Here is an 18,958-nt window from a genome sequence, read left to right as displayed (position 1 = left end):
AGTTCCGGGATTATGCCCCCAATAAGTTTGGATCCTAATTCCACCACAGACGACCACAAACCTTCCTCCTTCAAGTCATCAAGTCTTTAATTTCCAACAATATTTTTTATTTGTTGGATACACATCCGATCCATATCTTGCTTCAATAACATCTCTCTGTTATTGCTGTGTCTGCTACACATGCTATGTGGGATTGTGAATCATGTCTCTCTGTTTTTACTCTGTACAACTACAGAGGTGGTGAATACGGGCAGATGGAGTATGTATTATTGATGTCCTTTTATGATTGTAGTTCCTCCATCTCTTAATGAATTCACTCATGCCCCTAAAAAAAACAGAAGTGGCAGTAGTAAATTTTTTTTGGTAGCCAAGAAACCACCGAGTCCAAAATGTTTTTTGGACTGCTTAGCGGGGGTAAACCTCAGGCCGTCAAAACAATCCGTACTACTAACCATCGAAGTCATGCGGTTAGGGGTCCAGAAGTGGAACGAGCCCACCAGGATTTTGCAAAAAAATATCACATCTGGTTGGTTCAAACTCCTGACCTTGGGGAGATAACCAACTAGATTATCGCCAAATGGTTGTGGTAGCATTAAAAGCTAATGATTAGTTGTATGAAATTTTGATTTATTTGTTGAAATGTAATCGCTTGATCCTTTATAACATGCTGATCACTTACTCTCACATGTCCCCATGTTCTTTAACCCAACATAATCATAAGACGTATTGGTTTGTTCTATCATATACAGGTAGATGCATCAGTATAAGAGCATAGGACGAGCAGGAAATTATAAAACTGAGATCAGAGAATGATATCCACTTCCAAAATCGAATCATTCTCTAGTCAATCAACATAATAATGTAATAAACAAAGATCCCTTGCATTCAATTAGCTTAATGGAGGACCATTATACTGTCCATATCCCAAAAGTCTAAAAGTTGATTTTAAGAGCATAAATTACTTCTCCCCTCCATTAATCAATTGGGTTTACAGATCTTTGTCTTTAACTCTATTTTCACCTGTCTTGACAATGTATATATGACTCTTTTTGTTGGTTGTGTGGGCACAGAAGCACAGAACAGAGAGAGAGAGAGAGAGGGAGAGGGAGAAGAAGTCATTATCTAGCTTGGTGCCAGCATTAGGGACGAGGAGACAGCTATTATACGGACCTCATGAAAAATTGGTCCGTGAACTGGCAGGACCTCCTGTCCACGTGGGGTCATATTATGACTCCTTTGAGCACATGAGCTGGATTTCATCTACTTGTTTTTACGACATTGTTGGGACTCTCTCTCTCTCTCTCTCTCTCTAGATCTCTCTGTGTATTGATCATATGCTGGTGTTGGTTGTGGCTGACTTATACCCACTAACTCTTATCGCTCTCCGTCAAAGCAACACCAACCCATCGATGGCTGCAAGTTCTCCGTGCGCTTTCACCAGATAAGGAAAGCAGCTTTTTATTCTCGATATAGTATTCCGTAGAGTCACCCACTTATGGTATTCAGTGTACGTGTTTCATTCTCCCTTCATGTGCATATACAGTGTAATGGGGAGGGCCCCTGGTTCTGAAAGTATGGGTTAAAAATGCAGATTGTGTGAGACTGTGAGGACTTTCGTCGACTACTTTATGTGCAGCATATGTGCGTTCAAATGAATCCAGATTGCAGAGTCGCAACACAAATCAATCTCCGAATAAAAAATATAAACCCAATAAGCAAGAATCAGTTCACAAGCTACACTAACATACACCACGTCACAGGCCGATAAATTCATCTCACAACCACAAGTCTGAACAGAGCAGCCAAATGATAGTTTATTCAAAAAAAAAAAACTGGCAACAAACAAACGAAGGATGATGGGAGGATCTCTATCCAGTTATGGCAGGAGCTCTCTTCAAAACTGATTTTCACTTCTTCAGAGTTCAAACCACTTTTAATCAGAGTTGTCCTTGTGGTGCAAGGTACACAACACAAGAGACGTTAACTTGGGCTGTTTTAATTCATTTAAGTGCTTGGGCTGACACCTTGGGCTTTCTATGGAGAAGAATAGAGATGGTTGAACCGTTGACTCGTTGAGGTCATTAGTTATTAATTTTTCACTAGTGGACCTGGTTTGATCGTAAAGATAGTTAGGGCTGATCAATCCAATGGGCTAGGACCAGTGAAGGGGCGTAGAATTTGAGCCCTTAACGAAAAGTCTTAACTTTGGGCTTTTCTCAAAAACATCCAGGCATTTGACCGTAAAACCCACGAAGAGACATAATGTATCGATATGGTTTTCAACTATAATGCACAACCCATATGAGTTTGTTCTTCAAGGACAATCGTCATTGGTGTTTACGGGACATTTGGTTGACATTTTAAGGAGGGAATGAGACGAGCCGAGGGTGAGAATCACTCATTCTCTCATTTGGTTGAGTTTCGGAGGGTGGAATTCCAAACTCATCTCACCCTCATTCCCTCTTTATGGAGATTAGTCAAGCTCACTAAAATGGTGAGATTGACTAATTTCCACAAGGGAGAATGAGTTTGATACTCAAAAGAATATTATACCCCTTATTAAGAAGTAATCACAACCGTTAAATTAATTTATTCTTATTTTTATGTACAAAAAATTGGGTAGTATGAAAATTGTACAATTAAAATTGTAACACTCATGTTCACTCTTCATTTCATACCAAACATGATAATATTCATCTCACACTCACCTCACACTCGTCTCAAGCTCGCCTCACACTCATACTCATTGGATTAGCAGCCAAATGCTCCGTTAAGTCCATGAAAACACGTCTACAATATGAGAATAATTGAACTTTACTTATAAACCACTCGGTTGGGTTAAGCCATATGGATGTAGGATTTCAACCTCGAGATTGGTGTCGTAGCTTCTCGGTTATCCTAAGGTCGAGATTTTGAGCCTCTCTCTCTTCCCATGAAATTTTGCTCTTTCACAATTTATTTTCCCCTTACCTATTAGTTTTAAATGTGCGAACGTTGAACCATATTTAGGTGGAATTGCCATGCAACTAAATAAGAGAGAGTTGCGTGATGTGAAGGCCTCACATGCACACTACCACATGATTTGTTTGGTTACATCAAAAGGAATACACATAATTCAGCGCCCACATTTGCAAACACCACATGCAATGCGGGAGCTTGCGCACCATATATTGCGTGCGTGGGCCTTCTAGGTAACGTGACATGGTAGCACTATTAATCACTATCGGTTCTGGATTGGACTTTGGCAGCTTAGGTTTAGCCAACTGACAATACAATTGCAATCAATGATAATTGCAAGAGTCAGTCTCACTCGTCACCTCAATACTAGATAGCTTTACACTCTGTTTGTTCAATTAGTTCACTCTCTAACATCATATTGATCCTGGACAGCCCACCCAGAATTCTGTTCAGTGGTCTCTTACATGCCTACATTTTTCCTAAAATTTGTGTAAATTCTCGGTCTAAACACATTGAATATATTGTCTTTCAAGGCCATAGGTCCGCACGGATTTATTCTTTATGGACAATCGACGATAGTATTTAGGCCGAAAAAAACACATATATAATATGAGAGGAGGTAGACTTTACTTATAAGCTATTCGACTGCGTTATATTATATGCCAGCTTTTGTTTTGTTCGCCCTGTAGAAGATGCCAATTTTGTTTCAAATGATGTTGATGCGTCTTCAGATGGGGTGGCCGGGTGGGAGTCATTACTCATTAGTGATCACTACGCTTCCCAAATACAGATGAGACAAAACAGAGAAGGGAATTCCCCTTCTTCACATCACATGTTTAGTGATCCACATCTGGGCCCAATGGGCTTGTACTCTTTCCTTTTTGAGATTGGACCCTGTCCTCCCTTTCTTTGGTTTTGGGTACACTTCTCCCAATCTGGACCTAGAGACAGACACCACACCACACCTCACACTCACACTCACACAGACAATTGCATGAGAGTGTGAATGGTTTGTTCTTTATTCATCAACCACATAATAAACTTCATAAATAGTGTCATCCTTCCCAACGCACCAAACAATACAATAAAATACTTGAAGAAAAAGAATTCTTTTGTTCCTCTTATCAAATCCAGAATTTGCATCTAATCAATAATCATATGTTGGGTATGTTGAGAAAAGTCCCACTTAAAGATATAATAGACATGTTATATAAGCACAAGAGTTTCCTTAACTTAGTAAGATGCGTTTTAAAGCCGTGATGACCTAAAAATCCTGCGATAGGTTGAGCTTGGAAAAACAAACAATATCTTACAATAATAGTAAAATTTGGACAAGAGAATCTATTGACGTTTTCTAGCCGTGTACATGCAATTATTTGGCAAGGATAACTGCTGGGTTTGTGCGATACAGATAAACAAGTGAAGACCCAAAAAGCCTCCTCCAGGGAGGGCATTGAATCATCACCATATTTGTATGAACAGAATCCCCAATACGTTTCTTAATTTATCTTTCTAATGATCTCATGATTTATGTATACATCCTATTACTCCTCTATTAAAAGCAAACTTACTTCTTTATAACAAAAGAGAAAGAAAGAGAAAATGATTAGGTCTTTGAAACAGACAACTTGTCAATTGTATGGTCCCTCTCCTTTGCACTTCCATTTCTAGTGAACCACACCTACTCTTTCTCTCTCTCTTTTTTTAATGTTGATTAGGGTAAATGCTAGATCAAACAAGTTGTAGTAAATGTGGAAGGATGTTGTTAAGACTTTATCTGGATTCACGTAACCTAATCGAGTAATATATAAGTAAAAGTCCAGTCCCTCTCACACAACAAACGCATGTGTCAAAGAGCTAACAAAACCTTAAGCAAAAAGTTAGGTACTCGTTGAGAAGTAGGGGTCATATGTTGGACCAAAGATGACAATATTTATTGTATGACCCTAGTGTCATAGTTGTGCATTCCGATCACCAACCAATGCGTTTAAGAACCAATGGCGATAATCTAATAACAACAAAAGTCGTGCTGGATTTTGACTCAAAGCGGATAATATTGGGTTGTAGTGTATTTTCTAACACATCTCAATCTCTATTCTCTATATGTGCATTCAATTAGCCACACTTGCTTTAAAATTAATTATGCTAATATTGTTTAACTGAACTTTTCACATTGTACTGACCAATTGGGAATCCTCGTAACTTAATAGAATAATAAATTTTATGAAACATAGTATAAAAAAACACTAAAGCAAGGAAAAAGTCCCGCAATTGCAGCTTTTGTAAGTACATGCAAAACGAATTTCATCACGTATGGAGGGGCCTGGCGAGGCCAGATAATCTTGGCCTGCCAGTGGGCCCATGCATCAATTAAATTTTTTTTCCCTGCATTAGTAGGCCCATTCCACAAGCTAGCTATTTTTTCTTGTCCCTTAAAATTGCTTATAAATTAGTTTATCAAAACGTATGGCCTAATTAATTAACTATGAGTAGGAGGAATTGGTATATCCATACTGAATTTACGGGTTTCGCAATTCATTTAAAATTGTATATTTTACGATTTGAATATAATGATTTGAGAGGTGTGTCACATCACACCATATTATTGTTTTTCTCCACTATTAGATTGAAATCGTAGATTTTAGGGATTATGAAACCCTAAATTCATACTGAAATGACAATTAAATTGTGTATAAGTATTGTTTATGAGGTGGAGACAAGCATGAAAGACATCAATTGGAATGCCACCGCAATAGAGTGAAATAAAGAGGACTAGTCTTTGAATAATGAATGCCTTCACGTTTATATCAATATCACTCTTGACTTGGAAGCTTCTCTTGTTAATAAACTTTTGTATGCCACCAAATAAAACTAATGAAAACTAGAAATACCCATTCTTTCCTCTTCCTCTTCTTCTTCTTTTCAAATTGTCTTCTCATCCCAATGTGCGCGTCAGTACCAACGCCACTAATCTTCAATTTGAAAAAAAAAAAAAAGAAAAAGAAAAGAAAGAAGAACAACGCTTGATGCTCTGTAACGTGTTCACTTTACAATAGGCATGCACACCAACCATGGTCCCGGCAAAAGGAAAGCGGCTCAGTGGGCCCCTTATTAGATGAATTATTTTATTTTATTTTATTTGCCTTTAAAGTTTAAATTTAGGAGTGACAAAACTATGTTCAGTCTGGATGATCGAATTTGTTCAACCCCGATTAAACAAAATTTGGACATAAGTTATATTTTCGAAATCTGGGTTCAAACACAAATTTTTTGTTTAGTTTAAAACCGAATATGGGTCCAAACACATAAATTTTGTCTGATTTACTTGTCCGGACCTTGACCCGAATTAGATTATTGATCAGTTTACTTGTTCGGATTTAAATCAATCTGGGTTTGGTTAGTTAAATGCGTCCGAAATCCAATCCGGATTAGAGTCCGAACATGTAAATATTTCGTAAATAAGTGATATTGTCTTGAGTCGGGAGTGAATTTTTGTCACCCGTGTCTAAATTTACTATAATAAATGATTATTTTATATCTCTGCGGAGTCTGTGGGCTTCCCATTATTGGTAAAAATAAATAATGCGCAATAAAAGGAGAGTTACAATGAGCAACATTTTTCCTTTGACGAATGAAACTCCACCGCATCCTAAAAATCATGACCTTGAATTACTAAACTACCCTCCAAGCTTATCTTTTGTGGAGTGTGCGCAATAACAAGGAAGGAAGTATGGCATGCACCATTTATTAGCTGATTCAGTTTTCTGATCATGTGACCAAATTCATCCTTTCTCGTCCATATCTGCCAATAAGGCTGTAGTAGGTCCACACTCGACACACACAAGACACACACGCAATAAGGGTGTAGGTCCACACTCCACACACACAAAAGATACTCGCGGAATGTAGTTTTTGCAACCGTTAACAAAATTATACAAATTTACCATTTAGATATAGGCTTAAACTCGAGTGTGAGTGTAGAAGTTTCTTACCGGATAATATTGTATAAGTAGAGTCAAAAACTGATACTTGGTCACAAGAGTATTTTCCCAATGAAAATTGAATTCAGGACATTCTGAGTTTATACGATTTGACCGAAAGAGATTCACAGTATCACTAAGGTGATTGCATTGTACATTTGTACTCTCTCTTTAATGCTTTGCACCCTTTTTTTTATTGTGATTTGCTTTTATATTCAAAAAGGATAATAAATTTGGCGAGGAGTGCCCTTTGAACCAGGGAATGATTACCTTCAGTAATTACATTTTGAAAAATCTGTCTCAGGTAATCAATAATTTTGTCAACCTCAAAAGCAAATCAAATATCATCATTACAAACCCATGTTCCATTTTGTTGAACGATTATAGCTCTAATCACTACAATTGCAAACATCAATTATACACCCGAATCATTAATTGAAATGATAAAAATAATATGTATCATCAGGGTTTGAATCCGACTCCCCATTTCAAAAAAATCAACAATTCAAAATCAATTTCTATCGTTTTTCTCGTTCACTCAAACACAACTTGGTGAACTTAAATTTGAATATCAAATTTGGCTACCTTATTCGTTATCTCAATTTCTTCGTTGCTATCACCAATGGAATGTTTATCTACATGGATGCTAAATGTGATGGGTCTATTAGGGCTATTTTAAGTTCGGTAGCTGAATGAGCTTTAAACAAGAGCGTGTTCGCCTCAGTTATGTTTTTGAATTATTTGTTCGTGGTATGCGAACAAGTTCGGGTTAAGTGCTCGAAAAATACTCATTTAACGTTGGTCAACAAACTTGTTTAACTCCAAATAAATACGTTTATTAAACTTATGTTCATAAACAAGTTCAGTAAAACAAACATATGAACATACTCGTTACTAGGTCAACAAAAATTCGTGAACAAGCTCATTTACATTAATCGAATCAAATTTGGTCAAAGCTCGAGCTCGCATTTGAATTAAATGAGACGAGCTTGAACATAAAAATTTCAAGCTCGCCTAAAACTCGGTTCACTAAAAACCTTTAACGAACGAACTTGAACAAGGCAAGGCTAAACTCATTTCTGCAGCCCCTAATTAGAGCATACTTCTCCATGGGAAGTGAAACGTATTGTACACATTTTACTTGCACATAGAGTGGCGAGAATTCGGCAATTCAGGCGTAAGTCAAACGTGATCTCACTAACACAAAAAGGGCAAAAACACAGTGCCGTTATGAATTCGGATTTCAATATTGTCTCTTCCTCACTCACTCTCCCATCTACGTCGCTCAATACAAAGATCGAGTCTTGGAGAGTGAACACCCATCTCTTAATTACTTACTGTAATTAATGAGCCTAACAATAGTCGGTAGATCTCTTCAATCAGCCTTCGATTTTGGGTAATTAATAGTATAATTCAGTGTTAATTTAATAATCAAGGATTTACAGTTAAGAGTCAACCCCTGTTCAGCCAAAGCGCGTGAATTACTACAGAGTGGAGTGGTTTAATTACTATTTGTGTTCATGGGTTGGTTTTTTATATCTTTATCTTCAAATCTGCGGGATATATATAAATGGGGCAGTTCTTCACACTCGTCACCGGCTTTCTCTGGACTCAATCCCACCCAGAATTCACATTTCTCGATATACTATACCCAAGTATCAAAGTTTGAGAGAGAGAGAGACGAGGGATTATCGCAGCTCAAGAACACAACAAAATTGAATGTGTTTTTGTGGTGTCATTGTCAAACTATTCATGAATTCGGGCTGATTTGCGGGTCTTTTTGGCTTGCTTTGTCAGTATTTCAATCTGCCAATTTGTATACAGCTCTGCCCCTACAAAGGTTACTCCTTGTTTGCTTTGGCTTTCTGTTCTGCTTGTTTGATTTGATTTGATAACACTATCAAACGATATGCGTTTAGTTATCCGGTTAGGTTGATCTACAATAATGGGTTTTGCTCATTTCTCTTCTGGGTTTCGTTTAGTGTTACTAGTGTGAATTTTGGTTGAAATGAACTTGCACCTGTGACTTCTAGATTTGGGAATTAAGTGGAAGTGATTCGATTGTCTTGCTGTCTAGAAATGAATCTGATTTACTTGCCTTCCATTTTAGACCTTAATGAGTTGTCTTTTCTGGATTCTAATCTTAGGATTACCAAGAAGATTTCTTCGCCCCATTCAAAAAAAACAAGAAGAAGATTTCTTCCTTTAGTAATTAAACTCTGCACCAGATTGTGAATCTAATTAACTGGGGAAGAGATCTCGTGTTCTTGTTTATTAGAGCAGTTTCTCTCATCTAACTATTCCTTGATTCATTTTTGTGACGAACGTATTGTATTTGCGTTTGAAACATTTCCAGCTTGCTAAATCCTCTACAATTTTTAGCTTTACTCAGTTTGTCTATGCCTAAGGTTTCAAATATATATATTCTTTGCCATTTTTCTGCAGCGCTTCCCGTGGGTTTCCAAGGTATAGGAAATGGCCAGGCCTCTACATCGAGGTATATCAGGGATGCGGTTATCGGGTAACAGTCAAGACCTATGGGACTCTCAAATGAAAACTAAACCTGAAAAGGAAGATTTGGTTAGAACATTTTCATCTGATAACAGTTACTTAGCCCTAAGGTTTCCTTTTGGATTACTTTTTCCAGATAATTCTCCGTCAAAATATGGAGTTGGGGAGAATGGTTTTGCATCTGATCCCTTCAGCATTGGTACTCCAAGGAGTCGGCACAAACTAATATTGCTCTCATTGAAGATCAGTTTAGTGGTGATAGTATTTCTCGCTCTTACTGGATCTTTTTGGTGGACAATCTCCATATCAACATCATCACAACGCCACATTGTCCATGGGTATAGGCGACTCCAGGAGCAATTGGTTTCAGATTTGTGGGATATTGGTGAGATCTCCCTTGGTACTTCAAGGTTAAGAGAATTGGAATTTTGTTCTCAAGAGTCAGAAAACTCTGTGCCTTGCTTCAACATGTCGGAAAACCTTGCTTTAGATTCTTCCGATGGTGAAATGTTTGATCGTCAGTGTGGTCAAGGTTCCAGGCAAAATTGTTTAGTCCTTCCGCCTGTAAATTATAGGATTCCTCTTAGGTGGCCAACTGGGAAGGATGTCATCTGGTCTAATAATGTCAAAATAACTGCCCAGGAGGTACGTTCCTCTGGTAGCTTGACGAAGAGGTATGTGGAAATTTATTTTGTGTAGCCAACAATCTTGTATCAGCTTTCATTTTGCTGCTGACTTGTCATCCATTCTCAATCATGTGGTGCAGGATGATGATGTTGGAGGATGATCAGATTTCCTTTCGTTCAGCCTCTCCAATGTTTGATGGTGTAGAAGATTACTCACATCAAATTGCAAGAATGATGGGGCTGATAAATGATTCTCAGTTGATACAAGCTGGAGTAAGTCAATATATGATTTTTTTCCCTTGAATCCAGCCATTGAAACATATATTTTTTCACTGTTGCTCTTGGCTTTCTTGTTGAATTGTTATCTTCTAGTCCTATATTACCTCTTTCGATATAGTGGTTCACATACTTGAAATCATATACTCGACTGAATTGCCACCTATGTTTTGAAAGATGTTTCTTTGCCGATTTGCATTCTGAACTTCATTGAACATATGATTAGACTTAAGAAGTTCAATTGGGTTAGGGGGACACTCCCAATCCCTTTTTTTTTTTTTATTGAGATTAGCAACAACAGTTGTGAAAAATAATTCCATTACATGTTTCTTTTGTCATCTGATAATATTCCTCTCCTCTTATGCTGGCCTCCTACATTTTTCAGGTTAGAACTATTTTGGATATAGGATGTGGTTATGGTAGCTTTGGAGCACACCTCTTTTCAAAACAGCTGTTAACCATGTGTATTGCAAACTATGAGGCTTCTGGCAGTCAAGTTCAACTAACTCTTGAAAGAGGTCTTCCTGCAATGATTGGTTCTTTTACTTCAAAACAGTTGCCATATCCGTCTCTCTCCTTTGATATGCTGCATTGCGCACGATGCAACATTGATTGGGACAAAAAAGGTAACAGTTCTGAGACAGTGAAAAGAGATTCTTTCATATGGGAACTAGGATCTATGTAAATGAACCTGTGAACATTTCTCAATCTACTAGAATAATTTTACCCTTTTTTTGGTTTACTGAATCTGATGCTTTCTTGGGGATAATAATGATAATTTACGAGAAAATTAAGTTTCAACTTTCAAGAGGTTAATGATGAATAATCTTTTGCTCATTTTGTGCTGGAAAGTTCCTTGTTTATATTTGGTGCAGAATTTGGCTTTGCTATTAGACTTCTAACTTTCCTCAACTTTGGCTGGTGTATCTACAAAATTAGAATATACCTTCTATCTTGTTGACAGTAACAAATGCTTGAAGTTTTTTTGGTGACGGCTGCTCTGTCATGTTACCTTTTATTCCTTCACCAATGATATAAGCACTCAGGTTTTTGGATGTGATGTCCCATGTTCATGTTAACAATAGTCCATAGAACTTTTACCTCATTTAACTATTGAGGATTTATACCCAGAATAGTTGTTAATTGTTCTTGATGCATTGAATGTTACAGTGGGACCTGAGAGAGAATGATTTGTTGTTTATGATGTCCATACCAACATCAATGAACATTCTGAAATATAGTGGATAGCACTCTTTCTGTTCAGTGAGCCAGGCAGATACTGCATTTGTGATGCCTTGCTAACAGAATATATCTGAATAACTAAAGCAAGAAAATCTTGTTCAACTCTGAATCCTTTCTTTTTTGTACATTTTATCTGGTGACACTTTCAATCTAGTCTAAGGTAAAAAGTAAACAACTGCCGTGCATAAGGCTCTTGCAGTGGGTAGGGTTGAGGACAATTAGGATGTACCCCAACCTTACCCCCACATAATATGCTTCCAATCTAAGATGTCAGAAATTTTTTTTCTGGATTGCAGATTTATTCTATGTACCATGTTTTTGATGTATGTTGTTTCAACCTTTGTTCGCATGAATATTTAAATTGTTTACATAGGTTCTTTCCCATTGTTGGCCAATGATTATAAACTACTCCATGTTATGCATCAAGTACGGCTCTTTTAATTAAAGAGTTTATCATTGATTCTTGGCACCCTATAGCTAGAGTATTGTTGTTTTTCCTCCAGTAAAGACACTATGGCTCACTGCATTCCGTGGCCCATGTTACAGATGGTATTTTCTTAGTTGAAGTTGATAGAGTTTTAAAGCCTGGTGGATACTTTGTCTGGACCTCACCACTTACCAATACTCAGGGGTTTCTTCGCAACAAAGAAAATCAGAAAAGGTGGAACCTTGTTCAAAATTTTGCAGAAAACTTATGCTGGGAGATGTTGTCACAACAAGATGATACCGTTTTATGGAGAAAGACTATCAATAAGAATTGTTATAGTTCGAGGTAAGGAAACCAGGGTGGCTATTTTATACTTGTTCAACATAAAATAACTTTGTTTATTGATACTAAATATCCTAGAGGAATAAAGACATGTGAACATGCATGTTTTAATGCTTACATGCATTAATTGATAGTGAATTCGTTATTTATGCTATATATTGCTTGTCTTTCTAGGAAGGCAGGTTCAATCCCCCCCACTATCTGTGGTAAAGGTCAGGAAGTTGAATCTCCATATTATCGACCACTTGAGGCTTGTATAGCTGGAACTCGCAGCCGTAGATGGATTCCTCTTCAAGCAAAGTCAACATGGCCTTCAAGGTCTAACTTGAATAAGAGTGAACTTGCAATTTATGGTAATGTTTTTCTTGTTTTCCCTCTTTTTTGTTTACCTGGTTTTGAGAAAAATTTAATTGAAAGTAACCCCATACTATAGGAGCTAAGGATTAGAGTTTTGTGTATTCAATGCTTCATTTCATCCCAAGGTTTTTATGTTTTACCAGGTCTGCGTTCAGAAGAATTTGCCGAGGATGCAGAAAACTGGAAAAGAGCTGTAGCAAATTATTGGTCTCTTCTGTCGCCACTAATATTCTCAGATCACCCAAAGAGACCTGGTGATGAGGATCCTTCACCTCCTTATAACATGGTCCGAAATGTGCTAGATATGAATGCGCATTTTGGTGGTTTCAACAATGCATTATTGGAAAGTGGGAAGTCTGTGTGGGTTATGAATGTGGTTCCAACTACTGGACCCAACTACCTTCCCTTGATCCTTGACAGGGGCTTTGTTGGTGTATTACATGACTGGTAATTTGATTACTTCACCTAACTTATTTAGTTATTTAGCATGTCCTTTCTTACAATTCCCATTTCTGCATTGATAGTGCAGTTTGCACTAGTTCTACAATTCGATATCCTTTGGATGAGAATAATGCATGGATATACGGTTAAAATTCAGGGATTTCACAGAGAATAGGACGTGTGAATGTTGGCCTGTGACTGAAATCAATGAATGATGGAATAAATTTTCTTCTAGTTTGTTTGATGAAGTTAGTGCTTTATGATACTTTCTGGATATGAGATATTTCTCTTTATCCTTTGCTTTAACTCATTACTATTTACAAAAACTCTAGCTTTTGTCATAGTTTCTATATTAATTACACAGATTTCTCCTTGTTAGGTGCGAAGCTTTTCCGACGTACCCGAGAACATATGATATGGTGCATGCAGCAGGGCTTCTTTCTTTTGAAGCTGGACTGAAACACAGGTGCACCATGCTTGATATATTCACAGAAATTGACCGATTACTGCGTCCCGAGGTACTAAAATCACCTGGTCCTCTCTTTATACTCTTGAAGTTATGACGGTTTTTTTTTTTATGTGCTACTGGGTAGATAAGCATGAACATTCTGATTTGTGCCAGGTCATTGGTATATTCGAAGTTGAAAAAGGCCTGCAATTGATTCTTGTCTGTGTAGTGACTGACAGATCATAGAAAGTGATAGAATAATCAAAGCATAAACTCACATGCAAAAGGGCGAAGCCTCCCCACTGTAGAGATTGGGAAAAGGAAAAAAGATAGAATAATAGTTTGTGAAATCTTTTAGAACTATGAAAGGAACTATATAGTGTGTCATATGAGAACAAGCATTATTAGGGTTTATTTTAATCATACAATTTGGTAATTAGCTACTGCTAGTGTTGGAGGATGGTATATATCTTGCTGGGTGTTAACGTTTCATGTTTACAGCGAACAGGCGTGATAGTCTCTCAATGGTTTCCATCATACTTTACTTTCTGTTGGCATGGTTAAGTAATATGCTGGTGGTTGGTGCAGGGTTGGGTAATAATACGCGATGCCACTCGTCTGGTTGAATCAGCTAGAGCTCTGACAACGCAGCTGAGGTGGGATGCGCGAGTTATAGAACTTGATAGTGATGAAAGACTGCTTATCTGCCAGAAACCTATATTTAAGAGACAAGCCAGCTAATTGATGGAGCCAAAGAAATCAATTCACAGTATTCATATTTATTTTAGGTGGACGTTAATCAGAAACTCCACCATAGCAAAGAGGATATAAATTTTGAACAGAAAGAAGATGCCTGAAAACACTGGTGAGGAAACAAATGAATCTGGGGTGTAATCAACCACAACTCCTATCGAGCCGCAAGGCGGACATAGGGCCATGTAATTACTCAATTGAAGTTCTGAGAAAAAGAGAAGTATAGGGGATTAAATTGTATTTTCTCTGCAATGTTTTTATAACTATACAACCACATGATTACAAAATAAAGTGATCTTTTGCTTCAGCATATAGAGAAGCTTGGCAGTCTTGATTTTTATGGAGCAGCTATTTATTCAATTTTACTGCTTTTCATGGTTCTCCATGTTGTTTATATCTTAGATGGGGGGTGCTCTCTTGAAATGTCCAAAAGCATGGTTTTATGATCCCAGTTATCACATCAGCTGATGAGTTGGATGCACAAGGATCTAATTGAATTCGTGGGCTCAACATGTCTCACATGATGCACATAAAATCTCGTGCGCACAACTTAGTAATTGGGATAACTGAGATATCAATTAATACATATTACTTAATGGACTCATAGAGTCGGTCCAAGCGTCCAACCTTTCTGGCCTCCACATATACTCTGCTAAAATCATAGGCCTAAAAGTGATTGATAGGACAGAATACTATGATAAAGCAACCAGAAATGTGCCTAATTTAGTACAAGAACATTAACTGCACTCAAAATCAGGCAGGTGCCAAACTATGCAGAAAGCACTGAACATTGCAACTCCCTGTCGATGCCCTGAGTTGTGCTTAGTTTTGGGTAGTTGATAAAAGTCCATGAACATTAATTTCTTTCCTACCAGATGTTAAATGCATCAATAGGATTTTTTTCCTTCTATATCACAAATCCATGCCCATAACAACCAATTATATTATCTGCTCTCGGTTCCGATTCTCGTGAATATATCATATTATCCTCATGAGTTTGTTCCTCTCAAGCGAGTGATGATGTCGTAAATAGGACGGACCTATCAGACGAATCAACCAAGTCAGACCGAGTTGGAGTAGCTGAATTCCATCCTTGCGGTAAGTATTTTCATGCATAGGGAGTAAAACATAAACAGACGAATCAGTCAAGTCAGATCAAACTGGAGTAGCAGAATACCATCCTTGCGGTAAGTATTTTCATGTACATGGAGTAAAACATAAACTACAGTAAGGTCCTGAGGGTGTGCTCGGAGTACCTCATTCGAGACTCAAGTCGGTCGAACTTAACTAAGGAGGATGACTCGTTGCTCAAAACAAGTCGGATAAACTCAACTCACTAAGTCTATGAAAAGACCTTGTTATTGTTTAAAAGTGGGTTTAATCATATATACCATTGGACGACTTATATCTTACCGATGTGGTATTATATGTTGTTAACATTGACGGAAGACCACTATATAGATGTATCTTTTCTTTTGAATACTCGATTAAGCACGTTATTAGCTTATTGAGATCAACTAATTTACTGATATTGGGTCGTTTACCAATATTAGTAAATGATGATTACACAATTCAAAGGATTTTGACTTTGCCTGAACGTCACAAAAGCTCTTAATATTTAAAACATGTTCTCAACGGGAATAACAAACCGACCTTAGCTCAGTTGGTAGAGCGGAGGACTGTAGTAGGTGATGAACCTTGCAAGTTATCCTTAGGTCGCTGGTTCGAATCCGGCAGGTCGGATTTTTGTCATTTTTTTATAAAATTACAGATAGGCCCCTGAATTTGAAATATCTGTATTTTAACCCCATGATTTTTTGAATTTCAAGCTTGCAATTAATCCCTGAATTTTGAAATAGCTATATTTAAACCCTGAGGCACAAGGCTAGCCCATTGGAGATGTGGGCTTGTTGAAATGCTGAGGTCATGGGCCTGTTAAGTCTATTGCTACGTGAGCGTAATCGCTTATGCCCAAACAGTGGGCTTATTGGAATCTTTTAGGCCAGGCTAGCCTATTGCCTAGTGGAGATGTGGGCATGCCGAGGTCATGGGCCTGATGTGTATGCCCAGATCGTGGCCTTATTGGACTCTTTTAGGCCATAAGGCTTGTGAAGTCTTCTAGGTCGTGGGCTTGTGACTCTTTTTTTATACGCAAATTCTGGTTCACCTATATAAACCGAAACTACAACCCAAAATCCAATGGCTTGGCGCCTCTTCTTCTTCGCTAAAACCCTAACCAAACCTCTCTCGTCTCGTGCACCAAATCCGAAGCCCCCAAAATTACCCTTCACTTCCCGATTCTCCACCTCCTTCCTTGTCACCAAAACCCCTAAGAAACACAAAAAGAAGCGTAAAAAACACGACTCTCCCCGAACCAAGCCTGTACAGCACGAATCCGCTCGAAATCCCCAATTCGAATCTTTCATCGAGCGTGACGCATACTTCAGATTCCTCAACAGGTCCAAGCAATTCCTCTCCGCCCAGCATGAACATGTCCTCCGCCTCGACGATGCCGGCAAACTCTATCGCGAACTCGGCTTTCCTCGCGGCCGTAAGGTCGCCCGCTCCGTTGCTCGCCATCCGCTGCTCTTTCAGACCTACCGTCATAATGATAATAAAATTTGGCTTGGCTTCACGGACTTAATGGAGGATCTTCTTGAGGAGGAGAAGTCGATCATGGACTCCATGGAGACTGATAGAGTTAATAAAGTCCGAAAATTGTTGATGATGTCCAAGGATAAACGGATTCGTTTGAGTAAGATTCATCACTGCAGGTTATTGTTTGGGATTCCCGATGATTTTAGGGACCGGGTGTTGAAATATCCAGAGTATTTTAAAATTGTAGTGGGTGATGATGGGAACAGATACCTTGAATTGGCGAATCGGGATCCGACATTGGCTGTGAGTGAATTGGAGAGACAATTTATGGTCGATGAGGACAGGGCTAAGAAGGCCTTTAAGTTTCCGGTGAAGCATGGAAAAGATTTGGATTTGGATGAGGAGGATACAAGGAGGTTGAACTTGTTGAACACCCTACCCTTAGTTTCCCCTTACTCGGATGGCTGGAAGTTTGATTTGTGGAGTTTGGAAGCAGAGAAGTATAGGGTTGGGGTAATACACGAGTTCCTCAACTTGACATTGGAGAAGAGAGCTTCTATACATCACATTGTGGAGTTTAAGGAGGAGTATAGTTTGACCAAGCACACCTATTCCATGCTCTTGAAGCAGCCAAGGACTTTTTATTTGGCAGGGACCGAGATGAACTGGGCTGTGTTTTTGAAGGATGCCTATGATGAGAATGGTGTTTTGATTAACAAAGATCCACAGGTAGTTTTGAATGAGAAGTTGTATAAGTACGCTGAAATGAGGGAAGGGGAACTGGAAGGAAAGTCTTCGTTTATCTAATAAATGATGTGGTTTAGGAGGAGTTTCACCAATGCTTGACCAATGTTTAGGCACCGTGCTGCTTTGCTGGAGGGATCAACAGGGAAGATTTAGTAGACGAAGATAACTCTTTTGCCAAAGGTATATTGTATTGACCCTTTGTTTTATTTATGTAGGCGGGAACATGGGAAGGGGTCAGATTTATCCTTATCCTTTATTCCTTTTGTCACATAAAACGTGTAAGTCATAAACTGTGGTTAAAGTTGCCTTTGAATTGGTATTGTATATCTATCCAAAGAGCCGTTGGAGTATGTAGTAAGAAGCATATCGGGAATGAATGCCAATAGGAATATGTGCTCGCTTCTTTAGTTTCCTTTACCAACATCAATTACTAATTTAGTGTCAAGTTATTATAAAGTTTCCTATTGGTACATTGTATTTTCCATTGTGGAATCATGTTGCGGACGGCAAAACATGTGGGATTAAGGTTTGGGTGATGATTGACAATGTCTTGTGCCTTAAGTTCCTCCTTATGGTGGAAGTTGCTATTCTGTTTTTCGGCCTGCAAAGTAAATGTCGTATCAACTATCAAGAACCTCTTTATTTGATAAACTTGATGAACATTTGTGTATGCCTGATTGTGTGTGTGTGTCTACTTATGCATATAGTAGATCAATTTTGGATCAGCTACATATGCCTTTAATTTATTAAATGTGTTCTAGTGGATAATATGTACTTCTGAAACTTTCTTGTCATGGTAAGATATTTTAAAATCTTTTTGGTTGCATAAGGTGGATTTTAAAGACATGTTAACTAGGAGCGGTGGGATGGGTTTTGGTGGGTAATCATCCATCTCTGTCTCTGGTTTGTGTATGCTCCTCTTCTTAAGGCTGATGCCAGTACGTGGAAAGATCAGCAGCATGTATCTCATGGACAAGTCGAGAAGACATTGTCTGTGTACCAGCGTACGTCATTGGCTTTCAGATAGCGTTATTCAGAACTAATTCTATCTCCTGAGCCAGTAGATGGCCTATTGAAGAGAACTACTTCTCTAAGAATGGGATTAAGGACTCTGCTGGTTTGACCAGTACTGTCAGTTTTTTAACATTCTTTTCCAAATCTCTGGTAATAATTGTAATGCCAACAAATTCAGTTAATTCTTTCATTTCATATTGGACATGGAATTTGTACTATTGATGATGAGATGCAATAT

At 38.1% G+C, this 18,958-nt stretch overlaps 2 protein-coding genes and 1 non-coding gene across 4 annotated transcripts; all 3 read left to right on the top strand.

Moving 5' to 3' along the window:
* Window positions 1–8,484: 8,484 nt before the first annotated feature.
* Window positions 8,485–14,688, top strand: LOC120009315 (probable pectin methyltransferase QUA2). 2 transcript variants are annotated; one of them, XM_038859851.1, is made up of 10 exons: window positions 8,489–8,778; window positions 9,384–9,459; window positions 9,586–10,123; window positions 10,216–10,348; window positions 10,737–10,977; window positions 12,140–12,365; window positions 12,537–12,715; window positions 12,863–13,166; window positions 13,540–13,678; window positions 14,197–14,688. In XM_038859851.1, the coding sequence occupies exons 2-10, from the start codon at window positions 9,414–9,416 to the stop codon at window positions 14,347–14,349; spliced, it is 1,959 nt and encodes a 652-aa protein (XP_038715779.1). In that variant the 5' UTR covers window positions 8,489–8,778; window positions 9,384–9,413; the 3' UTR covers window positions 14,350–14,688. The 2 variants fall into 2 exon arrangements, with proteins under 2 accessions (XP_038715778.1, XP_038715779.1); XM_038859850.1 differs by having other exon boundaries at window positions 8,485–8,778; window positions 9,384–10,123.
* Window positions 14,689–16,009: 1,321 nt separating this feature from the next.
* On the top strand, window positions 16,010–16,104 carry TRNAY-GUA. Its single transcript has 2 exons — window positions 16,010–16,046; window positions 16,069–16,104. It is a non-coding gene; the product is annotated as a tRNA-Tyr (tRNA).
* A 441-nt stretch (window positions 16,105–16,545) lies between these two features.
* On the top strand, window positions 16,546–18,252 carry LOC120008534 (protein WHAT'S THIS FACTOR 1 homolog, chloroplastic). The gene has a single exon (XM_038858890.1). The coding sequence runs from the start codon at window positions 16,561–16,563 to the stop codon at window positions 17,764–17,766; it is 1,206 nt and encodes a 401-aa protein (XP_038714818.1). The 5' UTR covers window positions 16,546–16,560; the 3' UTR covers window positions 17,767–18,252.
* The last annotated feature ends 706 nt before the right edge of the window (window positions 18,253–18,958 follow it).

The sequence above is a fragment of the Tripterygium wilfordii genome, chromosome 11 (assembly GCF_013401445.1).
Source record: "Tripterygium wilfordii isolate XIE 37 chromosome 11, ASM1340144v1, whole genome shotgun sequence".
NCBI lineage: Eukaryota > Viridiplantae > Streptophyta > Magnoliopsida > Celastrales > Celastraceae > Tripterygium > Tripterygium wilfordii.
This window is presented reverse-complemented; position numbering and strand designations above follow the sequence as displayed.